Source organism: Scatophagus argus, chromosome 22 (genome assembly GCF_020382885.2).
Source record: "Scatophagus argus isolate fScaArg1 chromosome 22, fScaArg1.pri, whole genome shotgun sequence".
Classification (NCBI taxonomy): Eukaryota; Metazoa; Chordata; class Actinopteri; family Scatophagidae; genus Scatophagus; species Scatophagus argus.
Genome location: NC_058514.1, coordinates 1,426,886 through 1,453,728, shown reverse-complemented (window position 1 = coordinate 1,453,728; position 26,843 = coordinate 1,426,886). Strand labels below are relative to the sequence as shown.

General features: G+C 45.6%; 1 protein-coding gene across 4 annotated transcripts in view; it reads right to left on the bottom strand.

The window, feature by feature from the left end:
• The window catches only part of LOC124053792 (thyrotropin-releasing hormone-degrading ectoenzyme-like), a 97,392-nt gene that overhangs the window by 33,901 nt on the left and 36,648 nt on the right, over positions 1-26,843 (bottom strand). For all 4 annotated transcript variants that reach the window (XR_006842231.1, XM_046379287.1, XM_046379285.1 and 1 more), the window contains exons 5-6: positions 12,985-13,139; positions 481-594 (exon numbers count right to left, since the gene is read on the bottom strand). Coding sequence is in view for 3 of the 4 variants with exons in the window: in XM_046379287.1 (XP_046235243.1) it covers positions 481-594; positions 12,985-13,139 (269 nt within the window). In the remaining variant the exon portion in view is untranslated. The remainder of the gene's footprint in view (positions 1-480; positions 595-12,984; positions 13,140-26,843) is intronic.

Here is a 26,843-nt window from a genome sequence, read left to right as displayed (position 1 = left end):
CCTTGAGCTGAAACTCTGACTCACCTGAAACCATCAAAGGACAAAAATAATTTCATTTCATGAGTGAGCAGTCAGAGGTTCAGAATATGTGAATGCACTTTGACACACCAAACTGAAAGCTGTATTTTCTGTTTCTCTTGAGTAAAAAATCAGTCCCGTCATCAAATAATCGCTGTGCAGCTACCACACAGCACATTCGGACGTCCCTCAGCTTCACCTGCTGCAGCAGACGCACCTGTGCTTAAAAATCTCTAAAGCTAGTGAGTCGACTTAACATACAGTTTGCCAAGGTTTCATACACGTCTAAAGTGCAGTTTCCAACCATGACGGTTGGTGACAGACCAGATTGTTATCAGCTCATCTTTGAGTCCTGGTTTAATGTTGATGAGGATGGGAGGGAGGAACAATCTGAAAACCGAATCAGGGACAAAGTCTGTTCATGTCCGAAGACTTTATAGTGAATCAAAGCTGTTCACTTACCATGTTCCACTTGGGGAAGAGGAAGTCGGTGCCGACGTACTCGAAGAAATGAGCAAAACCTTCTTTTAACCAGACATCCTCCCACCAGACCGGAGTCACCAGATCCCCAAACCACTGAGAGACAAACACAAAGAAGTTAACTGAAACGATAAAATTATTTCATCAGAAGAGAGTTCCTGCAAACAAATTCTGCTAGTTTTGAAGGAGTATTATCACTTTCTGTTAACAATCCCACAATGCAATGTGTTGCATTTGAACTACGTGAAAACCCCCAGTGTGTGCGTCCACCCAAACGAGCTGACAATGAAAAAGCGCTCGTTTACCATTTTAGTTCTGCATGTTAGCACGCTAACATTTGCTGATTAGCATTGAACACGAAGTACAGCTGAGGTTCTGGAGTTTTGCAGGAATTTATTCTTAAACCAAAGTTTTGAACACATTACAACTTTGACCTGACGGTGGCGCCAGATGAAACCCAAGTTATGATTTTTAGAGAATTTGCTGAACACCAAAGTGATTTATCCTCTGGTGACCATGAATGTCTGGACCGAAGCAAAGGACCAGCAGACACTGGAGACAATGAAAACCACCGAGTCCAGCTGAAGCTCCTCCTGGTGGACTGACACCAAACCAGCAGCGTTTCTCCTGAGCCGACCCGATGAAGCAGGCCTGGTTCATCAAAGGGAGCTGCGGGCTTTGTGCTCATTGGTAGGGCTTGCTGCCACCTGATTGGACGGTCTCAGTGCGTCCTCAGGGTGAGGAACTAGTGAAGTTTAATAAAAGCACGGCACATAAAAACCAGACTGCAATGGCCACGGGAGTAATGCATTGGGACTCAGGCTGTTTCCTGGCAACACAGCTTGAATGAAGGCGTGTAACGTTTGGGAACAAATGTGCGTCCCTGCCAGCTTTGTTTCTGACTCTGAATGTTCCCTTCAAAGCTCCGGTCGCTGAGTGGATGGCTGACGATCTTAAAAAGTTTACCTCCAAATTCACTTTAAACTGTCATCAAAGCCTGCAGGAAGCTGCTGTGTGCGTGAGAGTGTGTGTTTGTGTGCATATTTCACCTGCGTTCCTGCATCAAATTGTCCTTCAGCTGATCAAAGTCTGCATGGCAAAGTAAAGAGCAAGTGAGGCTGCGTTTACTCCTATTTGGATCATTTTGCCCTGCAGCTGAAACAAGTCGAGTTTAATTACGAAGCCCAAAGTCACGAGTTTGTCCTTATAAAACAGGCAAGCACCTCCATCCTCAGAGCAGCAGTTATTCACCTTCACAGTGGACAGAAAACACTCACTAACACCTGCTAACATCTGGCTTTTGTCTTCAGTGTGAAACAATCGGCAGTCGCTCCTGGGTCACATGACTCTGCAGTAGTCGGGGGTCGACTCCAGCTCTGATTGGCTGTGATGGAAACGTGACACTCGGCGAGTTTCGGGTGCGACGTGCTATGACTCGCAGCGCTCGAACTCTCAAAGATCACCGTAACCTTCTCACCGACCTCCAAGCTGCTTTTTACTGCCCCCTGAGCTCTGATGCACACGTGACCCAAACACAAACACGTGAACTGGGAACGTGGACCGAGTCCATCACCTGAGCTTAGCAGATAAAGTGTTCACACATCAGAGCTTATGAGACCTGACGTGAGTGCAGAGCAGTTTCTCCAGGTGGTCCATGAACTCAGCTGTGGCTGACCGTGGCGTCTGTGGGCGGCCATGTTGTCTCCTTTCAGAGCTGAAAAATGACCACTGAGGCGGCCTCAGCTCGTCGCTGGGCTGTCAGATTGTTTCTGTGCAAAACTTTGCTTTACCTGAGCACAAGTTCATTAAAACAAGACATTTAACGTTTATATTCATAGATTTTACTGCAGGTCAAATTAATTTGAATAGAAATTAATAGAAAATATGGAACTTTTTAAAGCTCTCACTTCTTTTACTGCTGCCTTTTTATTAAATCAAAATTTAAATTGAATTCACTCATATCTCTCACTGTGCCATTCACTCGTATTCCACTGCTGTTGTTTGTCTTGTATTTATTGAATTTTATCTTTTAATGACTAAATAAACTGGCCTTTCCACTCTCGACCTGTTCTGTTTGGAAAGAGACTGTGAACTAACCGAGTCTGCGGTTCATTAAGCCTGCAGCCGCGCTGAAGCACAAAAATGTGTCCAGACACGCACACAAACTTCTTCCACTTTGTGTCTGGCAGCTCGAGTCTGTTGTCTGGGCAGGGATTCAAACCGACCACCCTGTGGGAGCTGGCAGACTGCTCAGCTGCTGCCGCTGCCTGGCTCAACAGGCGCCGGTTCAACTCCCCGAGGCGGAGCTGCAGTGGAGACACTCGAGACGAGTGCAGCTTGTGCTGTGCTCACACGGCGAAGTGTGTGAGGTCGCTGCTTCAACAGGAAGCTGTACACTTCAGCAGCGCAGTGTGTGTTCTGTCTCTCTGCAAACCTCCATTTTAAAACTTCCAAATTTGACTTTCAGAACTGAAATTTGCTTATCATGAAAGTATAAGTTTATTTTGTTTTGCACAGACTGAATGTTCAAGTCAAACTCGCCTCAGACGACTTTACAGTCTGCACAGAAAACGACATGAAAGACAAAAAAATCAGCCAAAAAACTTTCCATGGGGGGAAAAGGACAAAACCTCAGGAAGAGCAACATGGACGGGTATGCAGAAGATGATGTGCGCAAAGCAGGCCAAAATAACATTAATATTACAATATGGAAAATCCTAATAATAATAATAATGTTAGCGGGAAGGCAGAGAATACGGATGGTGGAGGTCAGAGCCTCGAGACAAAGCTCACATAATCTTCATTCACATGATAATTCATTTCATGTCAGCTGCCTTAATCAGACAGACTCGGGGGGTCCTCTTCAAAGGCCGCAGTGAGGAGGAGCTGAACGTCCTCCCAACAGGACGACTTAGCGTCCAGCAACGACGCCTCCAACCACGGACACAACGCGGCTGCCTGTGACGGATTTCACTTCTCTGAGGCTGCACACAGCGATTCTGCGTGGCACCAAGAAGGAGAAACAGATAACAACTACTGAATGGAGACCTTTGCTTCACCTGCCCATGAAGTGGACTACAGGCCTGATGGGTTCAGATCCCATCAGGTCTGTACTGTGAACCCTTAGTAACAATATTTAGTGAGATTTTTCCTTTAAAGGTTTCTGTTTAATTATTAACTCTCTCTCCACTGTAGTAAAATCAGTTTTCAGCTCTTTGATTTTCGGATAAACTGCTACTGAGCTCCACCTTCATTAAACATGACGGTTTACATTTGATTTTTTGTTCTCACGCTTGAAAGGATTCCACCGTTTATCCTCACGTCAGAAGTGGGTCAGTGAGCTTTCAGCCTCCATCCAATCACTTTCATGCTTGCTCAAGACTCCTGGCAAATAGAAAATATAACTCATTTTACACCGGAGAGACTTTTACTTTGGCGGTGACAGACTTGATGGAAAATAGCTGTTACTCCTTCTCAATTAATCAAGAACGACAGCTTCTGTGGTTTTTACAACACGTGACTCCTCGCTTGTCTTCATCATCTCTCCTGCACCTCCAGCCTCGTTAAAACATTAAAAAGCCTCCAGCAGGTCAACCATTTTCGCCGGGGGGAGTTGACTCGGGTTGCTATGGTTCTGCTGTCACCATGGTAACGCATCGACATCGTGGGTCCGGGGGCGCCGGACCAAAAGACTGCTGAGGCGGAAGATTCAGGGAGGAAAAGTCCGACATCAGGGAGAAAAGATGACGAGTCAGAAAGCAGAGAGACTGAAATATGGAAGACGCTGAACAGAAACAAACTCTCGTCTGGGTGGAGGTCCTGGCTCCAACCAGATCTGCCCACCCAGTGAGAGCTACCAAGTAATATCAAGGTCATATGAGCATCAACATGAGACATGAGACTCCACACAGAAGATACTGTACAGAAAAACTGTTCAAATCACTAACAGGGCGATCAGGTTCAACCCTCTTCAACCCCCATCCAAAAAGACGGAGCATCACCACTCCTCCACCTCCACACACACTGTTTCCAGTGCTCTCAAGCACTACCAGCACCAAACAGAATCGTGTTCTTTGTGCAAAAACCACTGCAGGACTTTTGACCTTCGTGGTGTCAGGCTGAAGCCCAGCTAACCCACGGAGCAGCTAGCAGCCGCTGGAGTCCGAAAGCTAACAGAGCAGTCAGAGCTGATGTGTGCCTTCTTTAGCAGAAAACAACACAGTGTCCATCCCTCCCTCTCATGAGATACTGCAGTATTTTTCCAGGCCTGAGTTCTTCTGTACACCTTGCTCTCCAGGTGCACCCGGCTTACCCTTAAACTGCCAATCAGAGGGGAACCCCGAGAAATCTCAGGGCTGAGTTTCATTGTCTGTTTGTTTAACCCCCAGCGGTCAGAAAGCACGTCATGCACTTAAGGCAGCAGCTTGTTAAATATAGTACTTGTAGTACTTGTGGTACTTGTAGCAGCAGTGCTGCCGGTGCTTTGCTCCGGGGATCCTCAGGGGGGAACCCTTTGGTGCGACAACAAACAGTGTCGGGGGAGCCATGTTAACGGTGACACAGCAGTGTAATGGGCTACTTTTTTATTTTTAGAAATCACATTACACTCGCCGGTGTGCTGAAAATAACTTTAATTTTCATACTAATTATGCAGTGACGCACCGAATTAAGACCAGCAGGACAGACTGAGCTGCCGTTCTCTTCCCTCAGCACCTTTATCCCTTCCTTCCCTCCCTTCCTTCACCCTTTTGTCTCTCTGTCTCACTTTCTGTCTCTCGCTCTCCCACAACAAAGCAGATCTGTGCCTTTGATCATCCTCCTCTTCCTCTCCTCCCTCCGTCTGACCCTCACTGATAAATATTCATCCTTCTCTTCAGCGCAGGGACTGAATCTGATTTTCACTTTCTGTTTGAATGGAGCTGCTCATGACAGCCAACACCAAATGGGTCTTGGTTGTCATTTGGCACGAATGCTGTTTACATTCACACATCTGTGAAACTCTAACGACTGTCAGAGCGTCTTCAACCCTGACTGGCTGAATCTCAAATTAAAAGCACCAACAACAGCTGCAAAACAAACTCTCAAACCTCATGCTTAATTTATCTTTGTGTGACTATCGGGTTGGGATTTAACGGAGGCCAACTGCTGGTAGGTTTTGCCACTGGATTTTGGATAACAGCCAGCGCTGCAGAGTCAAAAACAAACCATAGACCGGTTCGAGCTGGGGATACCGAACAGCCCCGGGCGGGAAGCCACGCATTCAGACTGACAGAACCTGTTTGCAGAGTTCTGGACCAGTTCAACGTGAGCTAAACACCTTGCTTCTGACTTCTGGGCCAGCTGGACCTGGACCAGTTACACCTGGGATGAGGACCTACCTGGCGACTGTACCGGATGGATCAGCCTGCAGAGGGACAACACCTGCAGAGCTGCAGACCAGTTGGATCCACAGTGACTAACATGATTCTGGGTTGGACTGGGCCCATGTGAACACGCTCAAAGCCTCGGGGCACCAGATGAACCCAGGACAGTTCAGATGGGATGACTGCCTGTCTTGGGCTTTAGATTGAGCAGTAATCATTTCACTTTCAGTATTTCTCTGCAGTGAATAACAAGACTAAATCACTGACTTCAAACGATGTTCAAAACTCTGACAGTCTGATTGATTCCGACCGTCAAAACTGATTATAGAAAATAAATTTTAAAATATCAGTCACTGATGATTCTGCTTAAAGTGCAAATCAGCCAAAAAAAACCCCAAAAAACTTGTGGTGCCTTCACATGCAGGCAGGAAGCTCTGACATCTGAGCTTTCGAGTAGCAGGAAACTTGAACATGTCTTACAGTTTGGCACTTTTGTAAAATAAGAGTAATTAATCTAAAACGCACCCGAGATTTTCCTGGTCTTTCACCTGGAGGAGGGGGAGGAGGAGGAGGAGGAGGAGGAGGAGGAGGAGCAGGAAGTAACAGATGAGACACAAAGACGGATTTGAGCAGAGAGACAGTTTGTCAGACAGACAGTTAGTGTAGTCAGCTGTGTGACTCTGATCGTTTCTCTTTATATTCTTGTTCTCCTGACAGTCCTGCTGCCCTTCCATTAATCACTGTGTGTGTGTGTGTGTGTGTGTGTGTGTGTGAGGTTTAAATTGCTTTATAAAACTGTCTGGCAAAACCAATCTGTAACAACAATGCAACCTTTGGTTCACAACACCAAAACTACACATCTCAATGTGTGTGTGTGTGTGTGTGTGTGTGTGTGTGTGTGTGTCAGTGTGTGTGCAAAAATAGAAACAAACACTGAGTGCTAAATATCATACAGATGATAGTCCACATCAACATAAATAAATGATGATTTTAAATAAAATATGACACAAATATTATTTAAACGATGAGGCCGACTATTTTTCTCTTTCTGCAGTTTCTATCAAACAAACTGGAGGAAACAACGCATTCGCTGGGGACTATTTTCAGCGGCGGATTAATCCACGTCAGTATTTGAGGCAGCAGGGCGGTGTGTGTGTGTGTGTGTATGTGTGTGTGCGTGTGTGTGTGACGACACCTCAGGCTTCTGAATGGGGTCGTGGCGAGGCCCGTCCACGCAGTCTAACACTCAGCGTTGTGGTTAATGTGATTTCTGAACAATCGAACTGGAGGTTATCACATCACATTTAAACACACACACTATGAGTTCTCAGTTCTGTCTTTGGTATTCACACACAGCTCACACACTTAGATGGAGTAACTGAACTGCAGCAGCACTGTGACCGTGGTTCATTATGGCTGTTCAAGGTATGTGTGTGTGTGTGTGTGTGTGTGTGTGTGTGTGTGTGTGTGTGTGTTCAGCCTCACTAATAAGCTTCACACACAGACAGACACACACTCGGGGTGTTAGATGTTTGTTTATCGTCTGTTAATTAGTTTCGGACATGAGCAAGAGGGTGCAACACACACACACACACACACACACACACACACACACACACAGAGCTGAATTTAACTGCATTCCTCTCACAGAGTACCATTGATTAAACCCTTCAGAGCAGCCTGTGAGCACACGTTTGTGTCCACGTTAATAAAGCATCCGAGCAAAATTTTTCTCTCAGTACTTTTCTTCACACTAAAAGTTTCACAAATGTTACCCCATTTTGTTTTATGTAATAATCTCAAACGTGTTGCACGCATGTATTACAAATCAAGTGCGCTAAATAAAATGTGACAAAAAAATTAGTTGAATGACTATTTTTATTATTTTAAAGCTGTGGTTCCCAGCCTGAGAATCCACATGCTTATCTAGTTAGAAAAGCCGTCGAGAAGTTCGGGCCGCAGACGCCCACCGACGGCGCAGCGGCGGCTTACGGGCAGTCAGGGCCACTAAATGTTTTCTCTGGTCTACGAAAAGAGGCGGACCGAACAAAAGACGACAGCTTCTCGACTTTCAGATGATCTTTTTCGAACTCCCACTTGAACAACATCAGCTCGCAGGTCAGAGCAGAAACAAGCGACTGAAGTGATGGAGACGGAGAGCTGAGCACCAGCCTGAGTCAGACACAATAAAACACAGACAGAGCTGAAGCAAGAAGAAAGAGAAAGAGAAGGAGTGAGACAGGCAGAGACAGAGAGAACAATGAGATGATTTATGGCTCCTTGTATTCTAATGAACTCTATGCAAACATGGTCTGCAGTAATAAATTATCCACTTTGAACCAAAACACTGCAGAGAAAAATAAACAGCCTGACAGCTTCAGCACACATACGCAGACTGTGTGTGTGTGTGTGTGTGTGTGTGTGTGTGTGTGTTTGCAGACAGGCCTGTATACAGCATTTCAAATCATTTTGTTGTGCCTCTTCACTTTTCATACAAGCAATGTATGAAAAGTGCCTTGTGTGTTTTAACAACCAAACCTCTTTTTGTTATTTCCACTTCATGTTCCCGAGCTACCTGGAATCATGAACAGCCTTGTGTTGGGACTCGTTTATCCAGGCAGCAGCAGGTGTATCAAGATGAGCCGAGACAGAAAGCTTGAAGCCGCTGAGCGTTTCTGTTACAGGGAGGCGAACAGGAAGGTCACACCTCGCACATCCATCAACACCAACCGCAGACGCTTTTTCAAATCCTCACAGCAACTCGAGTCTCGTTTCGTCACGTTAGGCCTTTAAACTCAAATCCTCTGTTCTTACTTTCTTTGTTAGCTTTGGCAGAAACGCTGCTTCTCTGCACCAGTAACAACTGAAATCAGCTAAGAAGATTACTTCAGAAAGCTGATGAAGACACGAGTATGCTGCTAGCTTTGTTTCCAGCAGGATGTGAAACAGATGACTGACAGCTCTATCTTCCTCTCACATGTCAGCAGGACTCCTCGTACTAATTGGAAGTGCTCACCACTTACTGGGCTGTCACTCATCTTCACTGCTGACTTTCAAAGTGCAAAAAACTAGGAGGCCGTTGGATTCGCCTCAAAGTGTTCGTGAAGATTCCTCCAGGCGACTGATTATGACCTCAAAAAACTGTCCAAAGAGCTTGAAAGGTCTAGGACCGCCCACTCGTTAGAGGAACGAAGAAGCCTCTTGGATGGGAGGCCAAATGTCTGCAGCCGTACAACAGCAAATTCAGCTGCTTCTGACTTCTCAGACTCTCCTTCTCAGACTAAAAGCCGATGAAGATCATCAAACTCACTTTAAGATCTCTTGGGGTCTCCTAATGAAGTCCTCAAAGACCACTGACACCCCCACAAGAACTCCTGAAACTCATTCAAGGACCTCTGAAAGCTCTTTGAAGACCTTGCATCTGCCATAAGAACTTTCCCACACCTTCTTAAACTTCTCCAAGGACTGCTGATGATGAGACGAACAGACCGCCAACGTTGCTAACAATCAGACAAGCTGAAACATGGAGTCCTATGGGTAAATTTTCCCCAGTATAACCCAGAGTATAACAAAACAATTCAGACCTTAAAGTCTTGAGAAGACCACATGATTAAGTTGTACTGGTGGACAAGTCTTTGCAGATATCGTACTTGAGCAGCTTGAGCGGAAATTCACTCATAATCTTGCAGTTAATGAAATGGCCAAAGCCAGGATGGCTCACAGTGAACTTCCACTCAGGTGAAAGACTCAGCACACTCACAGTGTGAGTGAAGTATCTGACGGGGGCTGATGACATCCAGACTGAAATCTCTCAGACGGGTTCAGGGTCCAGGTCAGAGTGGGTTTTGGTGATGTTGGATTGGTAGCTGACGTCACAAACTGGTAAAGTTTAGGAGGTAATTAAAACGATGCAGTTTGTCCTCTGGGAATCCTCACAAGTGCAATGATACAAACGTGTGTGCTGACTCTGCTGTCAGCCAGCCAGAATACATACTGTGCTATTTTCTCCTGCATATGGCTGAATTAATGAGAGGCAGAGAGCTCACCAGATGAAGAGAGTAAATCTGTTTTCCTGTATCTCGTCCCAGTGTTTTCGTTTGTCTCTTTTAATTAACAGACAGCTGATAGGAATAAACTCAGAGCATCTCCTGGCAAACACCACTCTCTCTCTCTCTCTCTCTCTCTCTCTGTGTGTGTGTGTGTGTGTGTGTACGTTTGTTGGGCTAAAAGCTAAAATATGATGCTAAAAAATGTCCAGGGAGGAGTTCATTTAAAGGCACCTCCTAGTGGCCTCTGGTGGTACTGCAGCCGTGGCCCTTTGACGCGGACTTCGTGGTTTTAAACCCGAGCTGAGTTTATTTCACCGTCTGAACTGTACGACTCCGTCTGTGTCTCCCTCAGTCTGCCTGCTCACATTTCAGTCCACATGTTCTCCATCTGCTCACCTGAGAACAGCAGACACAGCAGCAGCGTACGCTTTACGCACTCTGAGCCTGACAGCAGCAGCAGCGCATCAACACAACTTTAAATTCTATCACAGCCAACTATTCTCCAAGCAGGTTTTACGAGAAAAGTCTGTCTCAAACAACTGAGTGTTTGTGTGTTTGTGTGCGAGACAGAAATAAATGGCTTGAGGGTGAAATGAGGTGCAAAGCGGCAGACAAAACATCACTTCATCATCTTCCTCTCACTCTCCCCTCTGAAATAACAAAGCAGATGAGCCAAGATGCACAAACCCACAAAAACAAAAGTAACAGCGAGTCAAAGGCAGACAAAAACACCATAACTACATTTTTATGACGCGTCCGGTAATATTTATGACTTAATATAGTGCAGAGCACCGCACTCTAAAGGCTAACGTTGTTAGTTATACAGCATGTTTTTCTGCTCCGCAGCCGCAGTCGCCTGAAGCTAACGTTCATCCACACTCAGCACAGAGAAATGGGAGTCTGAGGACACATCCTCAGTCAGCCAAAGGCATCGCAATATTTACACCCAGCCTTCATCAAAATGATCCCATAAAGCACGACGGCTTGAGCTGGGCTGGACGGTTAAAGGACCAGTTCACCCAAATTACTAAAATCAGACGTCAACACTTTGCTTTGTCTGTGTCCATTGGTGTACAAAGACGTTCTAGAGCAGCTGAGCAGAGCAGGCTGTTGACTTGAGTCACCTGACTCATACAGGAAGCATACAGCCACACACAGAGAGTTTCTTAGTGTTTTATTGTTTTATGACAGAGCAACAAACATAACCGAACTAATGATGAATCACTGCTCATGTAGTTCGGATGCTGAGTCTGTTCCAGCGTTTTAATCCGCACCAGCAGAAAGCGAATGAAGCCCTCGGATGTTTTCCACAGCGTCGTGCTCTCTTTCTGTCTCTGTTCATCTTTTTGTATCTCTTACTCTCCTTGAACGGATGTCATCTCCGTTCTGCCTCTCCTCCACTTTGTTTCCTCCATCTCTCTCTTTCTCTCTCTCTCCATCTCTCTCTCTCTCTCTCTCTATCTCTCTCTCTCTCTCTCCATCTCTCTCTCTCTCTCTCTCTCTCTCTATCTCTCTCTCTCTCTCTCTCTCTCTCTCCATCTCTCTCTCTCCATCTCTCTCTCTCTCTCTCTCTCTCCATCTCTCTCTCTCCATCTCTGTCTCTCTCTCTCTCTCTCCATCTCTCTCTCTCTCTCTCTCTCTCTCTCCATCTCTCTCGCTCTCTCTCTCTCTCCATCTCTCTCTCTCTCTCTCTCTCCATCTCTCTCTCTATCTCTCTCTCTCTCTCTCTCTCTCTCTCTCCATCTCTCTCTCTCCATCTCTCTCTCTCTCTCTCTCTCCATCTCTCTCTCCATCTCTCTCTCCATCTCTCTCTCTCTCTCCTTCTCCTTTTACGTCTGTCTGTATCATTTACGCCCGCTCGCGTTCCCTCCTTCTCTCTTTAGTGACTGAAACCTTTAAATTTTCTTCTGCTTCATCGTGTTTGTCTGCTTGTCACGTATTCGATGTCGTACTGTAAAAACAGGATCATCTCCTCTGCTGCTGTTGTTGCCCGAGGAGCTTTGTTACACACACACACACACACACACACACACACACACACACACGCGCAGCTCATTGGTGGTGCAGTTGAAGCTGTTTTGACTTCTGTCACGTTCAGTCTGTTTACAACCAGATCATTTGCATCTGTTAACGGAAAAGCCAGTCTTTTTCCCACGCTGGGTCTCATGTCATGGTTTACTATTCATTTTTTTTCTCCACTTAATTTCAGAATAACATGCAGCTAAATGTGAAAATGTGAGCGTCAATAATTTCACAGCAGCAGGTTTGGGCTCGGTGACAGCATGTTTTAGTCTCTGCCAGATAACATACTATCAACAAATTTAGCTGCTGCTGGGGAACATTTTTACCTCACAAACATTATTTAAAGCTCCTTGCTGGTGTCTTGACGGGCCTGAGAGCTGAATCCTGAGCAGCATCGTTATCACCACGTCAGGAAAAATGACTAGAAAGCACTCAGAGAGGTAAACAAGTATTATTTACTTCTGTCATTGCTGCTGAGAGCCTGCAGTTCTGAATCAAAGCACTTTTGGAGATGGATGGCATGAAATACGTGTATGACTGAATATGACATCTGTTAGCAGGTCATGCAGTATGTACTTTGTGTTTAGAGTGTATGGAGAAATTAAAAGTCGCCTGGAAGAACACATAAATCTTTTTAGTCCTGTAAACTTGCAGCAGTGCTGAACTTCTGCCTCTTGTGGCAGAAAGGAGTATTACAACAACAAGTTCACGGCGAGAGGCTTTCACGTGCCAAAAGATTCCTCTTTTTGCAGATGAAGAAAAAGAAAACGTGGAAAAATGACCACCTCACTGGTCTCTTCAGGCCTCCGTAGAAACCGACACGTACCTTCAGAAAATGGCACCGCAGCACCGTAAAGCGACACAGACTCCACATGCCAAAGGTGCACCAGTGTCTTAAAGGTTGTTAACAAAAATGAAACAAAAATGAAGAATCTAAGCGTAAAGGGACCAGGAGGAACGAGTGTCCAAACTGGCACTACACAAACTGTCGGGGTTGGACTGTCAGAGGTCAGCTGGATGTGCTGCTGGTAAAGTGGATTAACTTTCTGTACCTGGTGGCAGATTTCATGGACGACCACCATGGTCAGCTCCATCTGATAGGATGACGACGACACCTCGGCGTCCAATAGGATCTTCTGCTCCACGAAGACGCTCAGCCCCCAGTTCTCCATGGCGGCGTAGGGATGCTTGGGCACCGCCAACAAGTCTGAAAACCACACACAACAAGATATTACGGCTTTTCAGCGCGCTCTGATCGTGTCCCTTCATTAATAAACTCCCAGTCAGTGAGATTCCACCATTAGAGCAAAAAGCGGCGGCCACTCTGACAGAATGACTGCTGGCATCAGAGCAGATCCCATTTTGGGTTAAAATTAAAGTCATGAGTCATTTTAACAACCTGCCAAAGAATCTCTTTATCCCCACAGCATGGATATATGGAGTCTTCAGAAATAATTCTACATATATCTGTATGAGAAAGAGGGAGGCAGACAGACAGGAAAGACACGGAGGGAGAAGACGAGCGATGGAGTCGAATGAGGACAGAGAAGACGCAAGAGAGCAACAGGAAGTGAAGCGAGGAGGAAGAGGAGGAGGAGAGAAGATGAAGGTGCAATTTACCTTCAGTAAATATTTAATGGACCAGCACGAAAGTAATTAAATGTCAGCAAAAGCAGAGTAATCTCTCTGGAGAAAACAAAAAGTCAAGTAAAAATGAAAGTTTAAGTAAAAGCTGTTGCAATGCGCTGAAGGCTGAGGTCAACTCAACGTAAAGAACAAAGCACAAAGTGAGGTTTCCACGTTGACGAGCGGCCTCAGCAGACCGTGTTCCCATCCTGCTTTGAATGATGCAACAAAACGTAGCCTGTAGCGAGTGAGTGATCTGTCAGCTGCACCTGAGCCCCGTTTTGCTTTTAGCCTGAAGTTTCTTACATTTCTGTGGGGAGTTTAGACCATGAAGAGCCAAGCTGCACTGGCTGATCACATTTCCTGTTTCAGCGCTTCCTCCTGAAAATGTCTAAACTTTGCTCAGCTTTGACCTGTGAAGCCTGAACACAAACTCCAAATGAAACACCAGAGCTGCTGCATGTTTTCCTCAGGTGGTGAAGGCCAAACCTGAGCTAAAATCCAGAGGGCAGAAAGTTAATGCAGAAGTCGGCCTCTTTTCAGTTCCCAAAGCGAAAAGGGAAAATAAAAAAGAGGAGGAGCAGAAACTGGCTTTCTTTTCAGGAAGAAGACACTTGATTAAAAAGGATGAAAGAGAGGAGGTGAGATGGTGAAAATGAGCTTTCTCACTTTAACAAAAGCCTAATATTAAAAATAATGATGGGTGTTTCTCTTCGGTAAGTGAGTGAAAGGAAGTTCAGTTCCTTGAGTTAAAACCAGAACCTGCAGCACCTCCGTCAGTGCTACAGCAGCCAGAGTCCTCAGTCAAACTCTGCACTTTAACTCCACCACCGATAAACATTTAGATGATGGGAACAAGAGTCCATCTGGTAGCTTTTTGTTTTCATTTTCTCACAGAATTTGTCTGTGACAATAATGTGATCTTAATGAAACGAGGTGCACAACCCGGTTTGTGTTCCTCCTCTGACTAAACCTTCAGGCGACACTTTTACTCTCAGTTTGTGCATTTTGTTTTACTTTCTCCACACGGACGACAGCCAGTCTGAGGCTGTCAGTCATCTGAGCAGAGTGACATCACAGCACAGTCAGTCGTCTCATCAGCTGCAGGTTACTGCTGACGCGCCCGATGGCGGGTACGACAGCAAGGTAAAACACACACACACACACACACAGACAGACACACACACACAGCAGTGTATAAGCTGCGTCTGAGCATCTTCTCTCCTTCTGTCTTCCATCCTGTCTCTGCAAACTGCTCACTGAGTGTGTGTGTGTGTGCGGGGGGGGGGGGGGGGGGGGGGGGGTGTTTGATGTCCTCAGGAAGCACATTCAGGACAGACACATTTTGTCCCACTTCCTGTTTGATGCTGTGTCTGATGAGCTGGGACTGAGAACGTGTTGCGAGTTCACACCAAACATTCAGTGAAATCAATGCACAGCAGGACTTTGAGCTGAGCTGGAGCTTCCAAAAGAAAAGCTCCCACAGGAGTTTACCGTCTTAAAGGTGGATTCGTCTTTACCCGCGAAGACGCCGACCTTCACTGTCTGCTCACGAGAGGTTGGAAACCACTGAAACAGACTGGCGGTTAGGCTAAATTACTTTATATGACAATACAAACATTAACTTGTGAGTCAAGATGAACCCTCATTACAGAAATAATTCAGACGTCTGGTCTTTAGGGCCTCGCAGCAGAGCGCTGATCTCACTCTGATCTTTGATTTTTATGTTTGAAAGCCGAACTGAAAGTTAATCAGGTATGAACACACGTCATGACCGACTACCTGGCGGCCTTTTCTACCCAGCATGCACCTCTGTGGCAGAGCGAAGGCAGCCATGAAAACCCACTGAGTTAAAGGCTGTGAGGTATGCAGACGTGTGTGCTGCCTGAAGGCTGGAGTACTGAAGTTTCTGCGTTATGAAAGCGGCGGGAGATTCGTTCTAATATTCAGCTGTGCTGCATTAAAATGTAAATTTGCTTCTCAACTCAGCACTCAGAGCACACACTTCAGCCCTCATATGTTGCATTTTAAAAAGTAATAAACTCGCTGTGTCATTGAGGATGTGTAAACATCAGTGTCTGATACGTTGCATTTCATGTTGCTCCTTCATAATAAAAGCTGCCCTGTATTTCATCATGCTTTTAATGTGAAGCAGCAGCAGTAATGAACGCCGAGTTACTCGTAACTTAAACCAGTTCTGATATGTCTGTAGGAGAGTGAACAGCGAACACCGACGCTGATATCAAAGACGTAAACAGGAAACGCTGTGGTGGACTCTGCAACTAAAAAAACAAAAAACACAACCTCAGAAAAAAGAGGCACTTAATCAAAATAAAATCTTAAAATTTGTGAAATTTGAAGACTGTTTGAACACATCAGTAGTTCAGAGAACCTTCCATATTTTTCAACCTGGACTCTGTTTTCCCACGTCTTAGAGAAAATCCTTTTGCTTCCCTGCAGGGATCCTCTCTGTAAAGTTGTCAGACACTTGACATAACAATCTCAGCCTGTCAGTGGTGAAAACAAGCACTTCGTCTGGACGTAAACTAACGGTCTGTGATTGCTCGGCGGGTCTGCAGCCCGTTTCACGGCTGCCGGCTGCCGTGGTCTCCCTTGATACTCGACCAATTTCAAAAACTGCTGGGGAAAGAGGGTCCAGATTGAAAAGTTACCCTTTAACACATAAGTGACCACGTGGAGCTGGAGCTTTATTGGCTGATTGTTCAGTTAGCTTGTGGCGCAGCGCCGTCAAACACGAGGACAGAAAGAGACGGAGACGGTGAGACACAAAGAGAAAACTCTCACCGTGTGTCTCAGAAGTCACAAGTCCCAAACCCTCACACATCTGTCTGCAGATGTTCCTCGCTTGCTCTAATCATCATCCCTTCAGTCTCTTCTTTAACAGAGAGACAGAGTCGTACCTCGTTGTTCCGGCCAGTCTGTATTAATGTGTCCGTTAAACAATCCACGTGCGTCCTCTGGCTGTTTCCTGTCACAGGTGTGAAGTCTGAAATGAGAGTTGTGTCATTTCTGACTTCAGTGCATCACACACAGCAGGATACAAACATGGCCGCCTGCAGTTTGTGTCAACTTCATTTAAATATAAATAAGTGACGCTGAATATTAAACTCAGAAATGTCATGAAGTGAGGAAAACATAACCAGACGTCTGACAGCCGTTTTGCTTATCGGTGTCAGGGAAAAGTCAGTCCTGAATCAGACTTTTCACAAACACACATCATCATGTCTGAAACAAACTGCAGTAATGAGAAGAAATTCTTGATACTTTTACAGTTTAAAAGTGGGACACATAATGTGGCCTGGCTGAGAACCGAAGGACCGGTTCTGGACTCGGGGCGTCTGTATCGGCTTCGAGGCTCAGATATAATTCATCACATCATGTTGTGATGTCAGGCTGCTCTCACAGTTCAGACCCGATCCATCATCCGAGCAGCAGCTGTCAGAGCGACAGCACAAACCGTCTGTGGCGACGCCTGAGTCATCAGCCACGTTCCAAGTTTATAGTAACAGTTTGTAGGTCGGAGACGAAGTGTCCTCTGAGGCAGCAAACAGCCTGAACACACGATCGTCAACACAGCGGCTTGTTTTCATCAAACTATCATCCTCTTTAAGAGGTCTTTAAAAGAACGTCAGGAGCTCAAGTGGACTCGTGGGATCGTTAGAGTACCGCCATCAAAGTCTCACACAATTCATCGCTGTCGCTGAACTGTTGTGTATTTAGTTTTGCACGCTTTCTCACTGTGACACACACCAGAATTGGGAAATGTGTTCTTATCGATCACACTGTCTGGATCTGGTGCAGGGGTTTCGGTCTCCTGCTTGGCTCTGGAGAAAACAGGACGGAGTGTCTGTGTTTGACATCAGCGCTCACAGGACCACCAAGCTGAGGACTGCTCACACTGTGGGGTGGGTCGGTCCTCCTAAATGGGTCGGGTCATGTTTGGGTGAGCTGCTGTTCCACTGAAATGAACTGATTATGTCACACAATTTCAAATTTCTTAAGGATGATTTACTGCTGAACATCAAATTGTCACCAATAGCCGAACATTTCTGGCCTCTGATTGGTTCAAACCGATTTAAAAGGCTTCATGTTCGACTAACCACAGACCACAGCTGCGTCATGAATGGAAAAGACTTCCACAGCCGGCATCCTATCACGTGCCAGCCTCCGCTCGCAGGCACGATGTGATTGGCTGGAAGCTCATTATCCACTTGAGTGGAGGCTCAGACAGCAGAACTGATTGGCTGGCTGGGGGGAAATGAAAACGTGACTGGTTTAACTTGAGGGGGAATGCAAATGCTGCTTGGTTTAAGGTGGAATGTGCAAATGAGACGTTATACTCAACAGGCATTTAGATTAAAATGAAATGAATCGTTTCATTTTACTGCAGAATGAACCTTCAAGGGGTTTTCACTGACACCACACACACACACACACACACAAATGGGAGGGAATTATAACCTAAATTAGATTCACTTCACACTCTCATGTGGTTACTGTGATGTTTTCTCTGTATTCTCTTTTATTACTCTTTCTTTTTGTCACAGATGGAAAATAACTGCGTACAGTTTAGGTGCAACCCGGAACTCAGGAACTTTAAAACTTTTCTCCTTCAGCGAGTCCCCAAACTTCAAGAAATCTGTCAGTAACTCTTATAATCCCCTGAAAACTGTATTTCTCAAAACATTGATATTAATTAAGGACTAAATATGCATGAACTAAATATGTAATCTTTAGTTGTCATTTCTGAAGAGTTTAACGGTCAAAACTCTGTTAATGTGATTCAGCAGGGCTGTGCGGCTGTGCTTTCATCAGATTTCTTTGACAGTGACCTATCAGCCCACCAAAAGTCATCAGATTCCCGATCGGCACCTCGCCCACTTCAAACCTGTGAGGAGGCCACAGAGAGAAGAAGAAGAAAGCCGGAGATCTGAAATCAAAAGCTGATCATTTTCAGCCACGCAATCCAACGCAACAGACACGAGCTGACAGCAGCCGAACAGCCGGCCAGGCGACACCGCTGAGCAACAGGAAAACACCAACGACAACCCGATGAGTGAACCAATCCAGCCTCAACGCCTCTCAGAGGCTGAGGCACCGCCGCTGTCATTTTATGCACCCAAATGTCCATCTTTATGTTTTCAAAGCTCCGTCACCCTGGACAAACGTGCACTGGATACCCGACACATTGACTTGCTGCATCAGACTACATAGCAGCTCATGGCCGTCTGGATTTCATGTGTGTCTTCTGTTCTGCTCATCTGAATGAATCATGGCTGAATCATTAGGAACACCATGCCGTCGCTGCTGCTGCATGGTGGCTGTGACGATTCAGCATCGAAACAACAGACTCACAGGGCGAGCGTGTGTGTGTGTGTGTGTGTGTGTGTGTGTGTGTTGGCAGCTAGCAAGCAGGCAGACTAATTTATCTGATAATGAATGTGTGTGGAAGGATTTTAGATTGGACCTCTGTTGGTTCTGTTACTGTCCCTGCAGGAGAAACGAACTGACGGGGAGCCTGTCTGCTCATGTGATTAGCCAGAAATGATTTTAAGGAAAACTGGGGGGTTCCATCACATTCAGGAAGTGTGATTCAGGTTCATGTGGGACAAATCTTCAGCTCACAGTTTATGTGCGATGCCAGAGTTCTGTGTCACATTAAAGCATTTTGTTCCCTTCGAGCCGAAGTCCAACTTTCAGGCAGGAGACCAAAGTTTAAGTGAATCTTTGCCTTTTTCTAACCCGTACCATCATGTGCTTATTGTAGAAGGGAAGCATTTTAATAACATTGCCTTGGCATGAGGGAAAAATATCATCAGATGTAACCTGCGTCAGGATGAGACGCTTTAATGCACCTCCAATGCAAACACAACTGCAAAAATATCAGACTCTCAGAACAACTGCACAGTGTGACGTAGTTTACAAAGCAACAAAGTCCCAACGAGGGGTGGAGGGCTGAGCTTCACCCAGGAGACGCGTCCCCCGTCTTTTCCTAACCCAAACCAGCTTCTGTGCCTAAACGTCAGCTGGTTTTTGACGTTAATCACACGTTAAGGCTTGGCATGCCGGCCTCAGACACCAAAGGGAAAGTGGAAGAGACGCACGAGGACGTGACAAAGCGCTGGGGTGTGAATGCTGGTGGATATTTTTGGGAAATGAATGAAATAATAAACAGTGTGTTGATGCTTTGAATTGAAATCTTTCCTTGTTGTGGAGTACAGAACTGAAACGCAGTCAGCGTGTTTCCTGCCATCATTACTTGGTGATGATTGAAGTTTTAGATGAATGTCATTTTTGGACGACCGCTCAATCGGCGTTTCCTCGCTGTGGGGGGAAAGCCCCTCTGAAACTTTAATGGAAGACTTTCGTTCTTAATGGAATCCGTTTGTGGACTATTTTTATTGTGGCTTTGCTCCTATTTTTGTCTTCTGCCAGCCGCCGTGTTTTTCTTTCATATTTTGGAGCAGGACTCCTGGGGGTCTGCCGCCATGCGTCTTACGTCACAGATAAATCCACGTCTCCACGCTGACGCGCCTGCTCTCAGCATCACTCACGCTCTGACTTTTGTCTCCTCTCTTCCCGCCTCTCTCTCCGCGGTCGAGCTCCACTTGTCCACCAATTATCTTTAGCTCGTTCAGATAAGAGCTGCTCCACATTCAGCAGACACGAGAGGAGCGAACAGAGGAGAGACTCTGAATGTTAAAACGCCTTCACAGCCACCAGACGACCTGCAGCACACAAATAACAAACCGCAGCCGCTGCTTGAGGCTGAAATGTTCATTACACCACATAATATCAAAGTGCTGCGCAGAATAAACAGCAAACTGAAGGCTGCGCTGGTCTCAGAAAACACTGCGTTTGTGCTTTCGTGCTTTAACCACTTAAGTTTACATGGTCAAAATTAAAGGGACACCTCAGGTAGAAAACACATGACTGAAAGTTGAGAATGGATGTTACTGATCCACATATCTGTGCACATACGGCGGATTAATGGGTCACTGCATAAAATATCAGGAAACTGTGAAAAAAAAATGGAATACTACTTCATTTCATTGTCATTTCATTTCATTTTTGTAAATATCTACTGATTCTGAATTTGATGTCAGTAACACGCTTGGGAAGGTTGTGTAGTGCTCAGAAACACCAGTTTGGGTCAGTCCACAGGTCAACAGGTCCGTCAGACGACCGAACACTCATCACATCATTACATCAGCAGCCAAAGTCGTCTGAACTTGTGCAGCAGGTCTGAAGGTTGAAACGCTTCATTAAACTGTTTCAGCTCAGTGACGAGCTGCAGCAGAAGTGCTTCATTTCTGGAAACAAAAAGCTGCCAGTGAGGAGATGCTGTGCACAATTAAAAACTGAAGGTCCTGTAAAAATGTTTTAATAAGGTGAGAGCTGAGCCGACGGAAAACGTGTCCTGCAGCCATCAGAGCGTCCAGCATGAAGCCTCGAACGAAGAGGAGGTGTACAACACACACACCACATACACATACACACACACACACACACACACAGAGCAATGCTAAATAAAGTGTTGAGTCAATCCTGATACACACTGAAAATCTCTGTCTCACTGTACAAGTGGAAAATCTATGTGCGTGTGTGTGTGTGTGTGTGTGTGCGTGTAGAGGAGACTCAGAGGACAGTGACCATCAGATTGCTCGGGGCCAGCTGATTGGCTTGGCTCTCCGCCAGCTCAGCCAATCAGAGGCCTTGATTTCCCCGCAGTGATAAAAGCTGAAAACATTTTACAGGCGAGCGGCGACGACCTCTAAAGTGAAGTCATCACAGCACACCTGGAGAAACATCGTTTGACTTCATAAGTGACCTGATTAGCCTCATCAGCTGCCCTGTCTGTTGAGAACGTTCTGCAGTGACTTCCTGTTTACACTGTAAATTGGCTTCTGACAAAACAATTCAAGCGAGGCACAAATGAAATAAATGTCACCAAAACCGTGCCGGTTTGTCTTTCCACAGTCACCCCTCACCTCTCAGGGGCCAGTCAGCTCCAGGGCCACCAGGGCCACCAGCTTCACTGCTAACACAGCTAATGGTAGCCGTAGCAACAGCCAGACAAAACTACAGCAGCAGCACTTTTATCTTTTATGGGTAAATTGAAAATGTGCATAAACAGAGCCAGATGAAAACATTATTAAAATTCCTCCTGTGCTGTGTCTGAGTCGGACTTCTCCTTCTCGTTCACTTTTTAAACGGTGGTTAAATGATAAAATATAACAGCTGATAACCATCTGAGACAGGAAGTAACGTAAGGACACCCGAGGGAGCAATTTGAGCTAACTTTAACGCCGTCTGTGGGCACAGAGCCGATGACTCAACAGAGCAGCCGATGTTGCTCCACACCCATTATCGCTGGTGGACAGCTGTCACAATGCTCTCACGCAACAGCAAAATGAACTTCTGCATGTGGTTGCCATGGTGACGCTGTGCGGAGAGACAGAAAAGATGGAAGTTTGTGGAAGTCGGATGACGGTGGCGGCTCTTCGGAAACGGTTCACATGAGAAGCAGCAGAGGTTACAGTAAGCGCTCGCCGCTGCAGGCCGTTAAAGATGGATGACAACATCTCAATAACCAGCAGATGGACCGTTTATTTAACGTCTTTATTCTGCCTTTTCACCCCCGTTTTCACTCTTATTCCTCCATCTGTTTTGTTTCTCTACTCATCTTCATTTCTCTTTACATTTTGTCACACAGATCACTCCTTCTCTCTGCCATCTGCCTCGTCCATCAGGCTCTCTGCTGAACCGACCCGCCGTCGGTCTTTGTGTGCTGTGGTGTCGCGTTGACCTGAAGTAAACTCGCGGTCTGAGCTGACCTCGCCATCGCAGCAGGTCCTGATCCTGTCACAGTTCCAGGGAGTTGTAAAACATGCTCCCAACTGCCTCCTAAGCCAGCACATGAAGGGGACAAAGGGAGACCAGCAGTCAGAGTCTCAAACTGGGATCATGGCGGCGGTGAGGGGAAGCTGTTGCTGTGTGCTGCTGATGGAGCTTGTGGTCTGTCGTGGTCCAGATCATAACACAACCCTGAATCAGCGTAAGGTTGAAAAGACGCCTCGAGGTGCAGTTTGATTTGACAGTCAGCCAATCACAATGTGAGCTGGAAGGCAGTAAAAAAGCAGGCAGACAGACAGGCAGGAAGACAGGCAGGCAGGAAGACAGGCAGGCAGACAGGTGCCAGTAGACAGAACAGTAAAGTGATTTATGGCTCACTTTTTAATGAATGAGTGTAGAGAAACAGAAAGCGCTAATGCAGGAGATTAATTAGCCTCCCATGATTACAAACACACAAACACACACACACACACACACACACACACACACACACCAGGAAAAGTTAATAAAGTAATTATTAACAAAAAATAATTCCTTTTTGGAATTTGTTGTGATTTTTACTCTCATCTATATTTCCAAAGCGACACGTTCACTGTTGGATCACACGCTTCAGTGGACTGCAGCTCTGGACTCAGAACACCTGAAAGCATCATCAGGACAGGTGTGGGTGGGGTCACAGCAAGCGTTATCTAATCAAATCTAATCATTATGATGAATGACAACAAGAGACAAAGATGAAATAAAAGTCCAGGAGTTCGTCATCAGTCAGAACCTGGTAATGTGGTTTCATGGATTCTCTCTGATAGTCTGAGGCGAGTTGTGTGTTTAGACTAAAAATATCTTCTGTCAATAAGGCACCAAACTGTCTCACTTGGTAGCAGTGGTGCTTCTGTGGTGTGTTATTCTGCTGTATTTCTATCATTTGATGTGCACACTCTGATGTTGACAGCTTGAGTTTGCATCTGCATGTGTGTGTGTGTGGCACTGCACACACTGCGCCATACTAAAAATACAGTAAATGTATGCATCATTAGTCTCTGATCAAAAACCTCAATTCAGAACTTCCTATGGAAATCTTCTCTTTGAAGCCTATGGAGCCAACGTCCTGTCTGGATTACAGAGGAATGTCAGCGCTGCTATTAATGACTTAATACATTCAGGAAGTTAAGCAGAACATTACTTTGTTAAATTAAAGTATCATAAATCTTATTTTCTAATTTTGAAAAAATCTTATTCAGAACTTCATTTGGAAATCTGTCGTTTTAAACACGAGTGTAGCTAATATCCAAGATGTAGCCAAGGTTTACTGGTAGAATTCCATCTCTTTAGATGTTTCAGTAACACGAGTCTTACTTTCTAATCCCAAATCTAACGCAGAACTTCCAAATCTGCCATTTGAACTTGAACTACATCAGATGTCATCACTGCTGTACAATTATGAGATTAACTGTGATTTAATCCACTTAAAACCTTAATCCTCCTTTGTCCAAGCAGCCTTTGGGCTAATTATCAGGCTCATTAAGAGGATGTCAGTTCTCAGCTGAAGCGCTGTCCTGTGGTGTGTGTGTGTGTGTGTGTGTGTGTCTGTGTGTGAGTGTGTGTTCAGCTTCAGGCTGAACCATTTCTGTCTTTTAATAACATAAATCTGTTAACTGAGGTTAACCTCAAAACCCCAGATGTAAGAAGCCTGGAGACAAAGGAAAAATTCATTATGATCATTTGTCTTTCTAAAGATCATTAGTCTGTATTTACAAGAATAAAATCCCGCTTCCAAGACCTTCAGCGCTCGACCGAGTGTTTAGTGGGTTGTGACAGCTAAATTATAAATTATGAGCGGTGGTTATCTCGTTCTGTTACACGTTTGTGGTCAGTCCAGAGGGCAGTTTGCTGCAGAAGGTCTGACACACACCAGCCGTCTGTGTGTGTGTGTGTCAGACTTTGCCAAACTTTTATTTTGACAGTGCACATGTTCACTGTTAAATGGGACAGTATTTACATCTTTAAACAGCCATGAATATATTCTTTACTTCCTTTATGTACACACGCAGGGACTGGTACCACTCAAAATATACGTATTTATTCCAGCTTATGTAAAAATATTTGAGCCTGACACGCTTTCTTGTTCATTAGAAACACACACACACACACGCTCAGCTGTGCTGCAGAAAGAACAATGAGTTTGTCCCATGAGGACGAGTCCACAGAGATCTGATTAACACACATGAGGGGGGAGAACACGTGTGTGTGTGTGTGTGTGTGTGTGTGTGTGAGAAGCAGAGTAAGGGAAGCAGAAAGAGAGCGAGAACAGACGGATCCACAGTGAGCCAGGATCACCAGTGAAACCAGTAAAACCACTCCAGTCGGTTAGTGATGGGAACGTGAACTGATGACGTTCTGACCAGAAACCTCCAGCCTGGAGATCCTCCTGCTGCCATTAAGTTTTAATAAGCTGCCCCTCTCTGCTCTCCGGCCTCTTCTCTTTCCTGAATCAGAGCACGTTTCCAGGACACGCTAAGGCCACGCCATCACCACGGAAACTTCTGACACGTCCTAATTTGGTCGCTGACACGTGTCCTAATTTGTCCGTTTAGCCGCGGAGGTGGAGGAGGAGGACGGTTAATGACCGAGCGCCCGCCGACCCGTCAGTTTGAGCAGTTTGTGGTCGCTGACTCACTAACACACAAGCGCTCGGCGCCGTGAGATGACCAACCTCGACGTCTCCACGGCGAACAGGACTCATTAAGCTGTCGCGTTAATCTAACGAGATGGAATTAAAAGACTCTGTGTGCAAACTGAGAGGCTCTGAGACGTTATTGAGCTTTTTCACTTTTATATTAAAGTGCTCAGAAGAGCAATGTGGCCTTTTTGGATTATTTCATTTGAACGGTTAATAGAACCCCGGAGACATGAAGGTATCCAGTGCTTTACTGTTAAAAAAAGGCGGAATTTAGTGAAGAAAACAGAAAAGACGTTTTCAACTTCCACCTCCTGCAGGCTCAGCCGCCGTCCTCCTGTTTGCAGCCTGTATGTACACTGTCTCACACACACACACACACACACACACACACACACACACACACACTGGAGTGTCTGTCATGTTAGCAGAGGGACTGTTTCACAAAGTCAGACTTCAGACCCCCATGAAACAGAGGAGGTTAGGATTGATTCAGTCTGTTGGCTGACCAAGCCGTGTCGAGGAGGTGAAGCAGGCCAAGCCGAGTGTAAATAATTCGGATAAATTTCATCAACAGACCACAAGGTGCATCACAGATTCACTGATCCAAAAACAGAGATGTTGTCCACTGCATGTACGAAGGAAACGCGGCTGCTGAGGACTGGACTTTAAAAGTGAGCAGCCGAAGTTAACGTAACCCTGAAGATGAATTCCAGCCACTAATCCACAAGGCTGCAATACACAGACCTGTTAGGAACGTGAACGTCACATGGAAATCTCTCTCGACCCAGATATGGAGACAAAAGACAAGAAAGGAAAGTGGACTCAGGAATCCAGAAACTAGAAAGAGAAGTCAGTGATAATTTCACATCGTAAGCACGACTGAAACACAGCGTATGTGTATAAATACTGTAGAGTTAAAAGAGTTTTAAGACACAGTCTTATACTTTTATCAACTGATATGTCATCAGTTAAATAATAATCAGTTTGTTTGCACCTGCACCACATGCTAAAAACACATTCACGTATTCCTGTGGTGGAAGGCTCACAGGAAATTCATGCAAATCAGTGTAAAATACAATCATGTTTGTGTGTGTTGTGTGTGTGTGTGTGTGTGTTTCAGCGAGTGTGTGTTAACTAACTGATCTCCAGCAGAGAAAATGAGAGTTATTAGTCACCACAGAACATAAATCACTCATCGCACTCTGATGTGCCTGAGCTCCAACTCTCTCGCTGTGCTAACAAGGCTGCAGACTCCGCCCACCAATCACCACGCCGCAGTAAAGGAATTATGGGAAATACATACCATCGAATAATCAATTAATGAACAGCAGCCAGAGGAGTGCAGCTCGCCGTCTTCCACACTGTGGGAAAGTGAGGGATGTGTCAGTGTCTTCTCCAGCTTCACAGCATGTGGATGCCACAGTGTTTACACTGTGTGGAAGAAGGTGCTGCTTCACCGGCTGAGAAAGTTCCCGACCTCGCGCCAACAAAACCCTCTGGATTAACCGTAAATGCACCGTCATCAAACCTCTCTCACACAGATTTTCTCTGCACTGAACTTCACCTCCAGCTCCACGCTGACGACTGATCCTCCATTTGTGTTTTCCGCTCAGGATGTCTTCAGTACTTGAACATTTCACCCTCATGTGACAGACTTCTGACACTGTGAGTCTCAATGTGCTGCTCCAACAGCCTCCACCGCTTCAGTCAGCTGTGATCCTATCTGAGCCA